This window comes from Terrapene carolina, unplaced genomic scaffold (assembly GCF_002925995.2).
Source record: "Terrapene carolina triunguis isolate 2854851 unplaced genomic scaffold, T_m_triunguis-2.0 Scaffold131, whole genome shotgun sequence".
Taxonomy (NCBI): Eukaryota; Metazoa; Chordata; order Testudines; family Emydidae; genus Terrapene; species Terrapene triunguis.
This window is the reverse complement of record NW_020664482.1, coordinates 10,290,481-10,295,060: the sequence shown is the minus strand read 5'-3', so window position 1 is coordinate 10,295,060 and position 4,580 is coordinate 10,290,481. Positions and strand designations below refer to the sequence as shown.

At 43.1% G+C, this 4,580-nt stretch overlaps 1 protein-coding gene across 2 annotated transcripts in view; it reads right to left on the bottom strand.

Annotated features, from left to right (window-relative positions):
• Positions 1-1,547: 1,547 nt before the first annotated feature.
• The window catches only part of MAMLD1 (mastermind like domain containing 1), a 94,095-nt gene continuing 91,062 nt past the window's right edge, over positions 1,548-4,580 (bottom strand). Inside the window, exons 4-5 of one of the 2 annotated variants that reach the window (XM_024210143.1) lie at positions 4,029-4,110; positions 1,548-3,748 (exon numbers count right to left, since the gene is read on the bottom strand). In XM_024210143.1, coding sequence (XP_024065911.1) covers positions 2,730-3,748; positions 4,029-4,110 — 1,101 coding nt within the window. In that variant the 3' untranslated portion in view covers positions 1,548-2,729. The remainder of the gene's footprint in view (positions 3,749-4,028; positions 4,111-4,580) is intronic. The other variant, XM_024210144.1, reaches the window with a different exon arrangement.

Below are 4,580 nucleotides of genomic sequence, written 5' to 3'. Positions count from 1 at the left end.
TCCCCCATGTCCTCATTGTGGTTTTATTGAGAAGAGTTTACCATTCTCTGCTTTGTACAGAGGTGAGTCTGGGTTTATGCATAAGGAGCTTTAGGACTTTATTTGGAGAAGTGCAGAGTCCTCACAGCTCCCACTGATTTACATCTTGGCTTCCTTCCCTCCCCTCTTTAGTGGGAGTTGCAGGTGCTTATCATTTCCCAGGACCAGGCTCATCAGGGATCATTCCTCTAGGAGCCACATGTGGATCTTCCCATCTCCGCACATAGCAAGGGGCTGTTATCACCCTACTGTCCCCTCTTGCCCTCTCAGGGCCATCTGTAGGCCCAAGGATTCACGCTTGGGGAGAGACGTGTGCATCATCCCCCTGCCAGGAAATCCATCCAGAACAAAGCAGCAGAGGCTGCATTCATCACTCTTCCTTGCCCCCACTCCATATACGATGGCTGGGAGCAGTGGCCAGAGAGGGAAGCCATGGCAGCGGGGCTTCCTGGCGCTGTCCTTGTCAGGGAATGGGGAAAAGGCCGGAGAGTCTGTGTGGGGCAGTGCTCCATGCAGATGCTCATGTGCCTCTGGCTGCTCTAGGGAATCTGGAGGAGAGGAACCCCTACTTATTCCACAGCAGGGGCAAACCCTGCCTCCCCCCAATAGAATAATCTGGGGAAGATTCCACAAAGGGGATCTCCTGGAGGTTTACTCACCCAAACTGATTTCTTATCGGCTTTTTGGTAGGCAGGGGTAGGGATGATCCTCCACCTCCACACTGAGAGGGTGCAAAATTTTTCACCAACTGCATGATTTTATTTTCCCAAAAGGTTTGCAGCCTTTTTGGATTCAGTTTATGTGGAGCTGATTTAACTATAGCTTCACTTGTATATTTTTAAGACTCATTTGGGATGGCTATTTTTTTTTTTAATATCCTGCCCCCCAGAGCAGGCAGTAGCTCCTTATAGCTAGAGCTCTCCTGTAAGGGCTTACGTCTATCTAAAACGAATGGAGTGGCTCAGCTTTGTCCCCCACACACATATATAATATTTACCATATATATTACGAGATGATATGGCATGGCTCTACCAAGACAGCATCTGCACAATTGCCCTGAACCGCTTACACTGGGCATGGCTTTTCCCTGAAGTGGAACAGTTGCATTTTCCAGATAGGCCAACAGATATTTACCGGTGAAAATAAAGAGTTGTCAAAGCAATAGTTCCAAAATCTAGATTCATTTATATTTCTGGATAATAAGAAGTGTCGCCTAAATAACTATGGTGATAGGTGCTATATAAAAAACAGATAGAACTGTCTGGATTCCTTTATAATTGCATTTGAAAGGATGGGTAAAGCTGGCATAGGAAATCCCATCCAAAATTGAAATTCTAGCCTGCTTAATTCAATTCTTCCTCTACCTCATTTCTTCTAGTAATAGCACATATACATTTATACAAGGTATTCGAATGATGTTCTAACATCCTGGAAAACAATGAAATAATTCAAATCAAACGTTTGCGGATACAAAATGTTGCTTCTATGAAATGAAAACATAAAATATATGCAATTTTCCCCTGGCAGTTTATTATGGTATGAAGAAAAAACATTCTGTGCTTGAAGCTGACGTTATATTACAAATGTATTGCAAAGTATGACGTGACTATTAAAATATGATTACACAAATGATGAACATTTTAAGAAGTTTACAGTACAGTGGATCTTTTATAAACAGACTTAAATATACATATGACAATAGTAGCTGACAAAAAACATCAAAAATTAACTATTAATGTTGATAGACTTTTCCCCTGTGGAAAAAAAAAGTCTCACATTAAAAACAGAAAATTATGAAAAGCCTTGAAACCAGGAACAAATCACCTGTACACTACAAATATACATGGCAGAGGTGTGCAAACCAGAACTATTGTGTCATTGGATGATACCTCCATACAGGGGCTTTACAATGTTTGGCTGATGTTTGCTCTTCAGGTGTCCTCATTTCACACCATAATTCCTCAGTTGGTTGCAATCTGTAGTCACGTAATCTGTGTTAACAATTGTACTATTATGAGTATATACTCAGTACTAGACAGTTAATGCAGTCAATGCTCTCATCAACATATGGGGGAGTGTATCCCAACTGAAAACTTTGCTGCAATCGGATATCTGTGGGTGGATCCCTCCACCTGCATGAAGCCCTGATGGGATCCACTCACGAGGATCAGTTTGCAGGATGGGTGCTCTGAATAGGTTGACAGTTTTAAAAAAATGCAACTCCTCAATCTTCTTTCTTGACAAGGGAGATAAATTACTACATTTGCTTCCTGTTTAGCCAGTTTGCACGGACACCCCTAGCTCATGTGTTAAGTTATGTCAAAAACATAAGTATTTTATGCTGTAATACACAGTATTACTGAAACTAACAATATTATTTGCATATTCATAACAAGGTATAATGAATTTCCTATAATAAAACAAAAAATGTATGCTGTAGATTTATTTACAAACAGTCCAGCAAAGAAGTATAAATACTTCTATATTTAATGTTTAGGAAAACATAATTTATAAAATATTCAAATATATACAGTCATCTGAAAAACTGCCAATATTAAACTTTGATGCAGGCAAAGAATTGGCCGCGTCCATTCATTCGGTATTGAAAGAGGAGGCAATTTTTGTTGGTTTGTTTTTACTTTTAAAAGTCATACTTAAGTTATTTACAAGTCAGTCTGCTTCCCTATGAGCTAAACATGTCCGGAGCTTTGAGCGTGCTGTCCCAAAATGTCGTCTATCATTGTCAAATTGTTCAACCAGTCTTCATCATTGTTGCTACTGTTCTTCATAAGGGAGTCAATGAAGTCAGTCTCGCTGCAGTTTCCAGGCAAGATCGAATTGCTCTGTTGTGGCACAAAGTCGTACTGCGGCAACTCGGAAGCAGTACTCATTCTGTTGAATGTTCCTGACAGCTGGCCTGCGGAGGGATAACTTGGCGGGCAGAGTCCTTGAGCAGGATTGAGCTGGTTAAAACTGGACATGCCTTGTGGCATGGATTTCATAACATTCATAGCTGGCAATGGTCCTCTGGTTAAATTGTGTCTCAAGTTCTGATTATTCAGCGTGCTCAGGCTCTGGCCGGACTGTCCCAGGTTTAGTTTTTGCATCTGTCTGACCTGGACTCCAGGCGCAATCTGATTAGGCGGCGCTACAGCCTGGTGGGAAAACTGCTGACCTGGTATATTTGGTCTCACATTCTGTTTGGAGACGAGAGGGTTACTGGAGAATTGCTGCATGCTGGTATCCATTTGGCTTTGATTTGGCATTCTTGAAACCCCAGTCGGTGTCCACATCTGAGCAGATGCGCTGGGGTAGACAGTAGAAATTCTTGGCATACTAGGCTGTCTTAAGTGTTGCTGAGTTGCTGAGTGATTTGTTAAGGAACTGGAGTTAAAGCTAGACAATGTCATTCCTGGCCGGACAGTAGCATGGCTGTGAACCGTTTGGCATCCTGAGTGCATGCCCAGAGAGGTTTGGTTTGGTCGCAGAGGGATGTTAAAATCGGAATTAGGTGGGAAAATCCCTTGCTGTTTGCCAGGATTATGCGGAATCATAACCATTGTCCCACTGTTCTGGTTAACAGTGGTTGGAGTAAGTCCGGAGCCCAAGGTGTTCTGAAGTATTCCCGGGTTGGATGGCATCATGCGGTGATTCAGTGGAGGAGCTGGCATGGACTGACCGCAGTCGGTAGGAATAGGTTGTGGTACTGCTGTATATAAAAAGAGGTATATGTTAAACATTAAGAGTGCATTTATCCCTGAAACATGGCAGATTTTTAATAGGATGCTTTGCTTTAATTCCCCTCTTTCATTAAACAGCATTCCTTGTCACAGAGTTACTACTTGAGTGATAAGAAAATAGGAGAATCCCATCTTATGTGACAAAATGTAAAATGGTTTTCTTTCAGTGCAAAGTATCATTAAGAGCCCTGCATTTAATGAGCACCCGGCTCGTCAAAGCTTTTAGTAGCACACACTTTCACTCCTTACCCTGAAACTGATTCATCTGCTGGGGCGCAAATGAACTCCTCTGCTCAGACGCTACTCCCAGCATGTTTTGTTTCTGCTTCTCCTGGAAAACAAGAGAAAGAGTTGTCACGTTGCAGCCCCTCAAGGAACAAAAATAACAGCAGACATCTGAAGCGTGGCCAGTTGGGCACTAACAACCTACCCAGCTACACACACAAGCTCTTCAGACGTGCAGCCCAGACAGTTCATTTCAGTCAGGAACTTAATTGTTCACATGCCCCTTCTTGCAAAGGTGTCTTCTATATAGCACAGTCCAAGCAGGGGCTGCCTTAGGCAAAAATTGTGTAAGCAGGTCCACCTCTATAAGGGAGCTGGAATGACATTGGGACCACTTTGTTCACCCACCTGGGGACGGGGGGTTCTACCCCCAGCTCTCCTTGTTTCTGCTCAACCGGGGCCTGATTCAAAGCCCACTGGAGTCACTTTCCATTGTCCTCAGTGGATCAGGCTCTATGTGCTGCAGGAATCTTTGGGTCTCCCCAGAATCCCCTGGGCCAACTGTCTGGGCACATC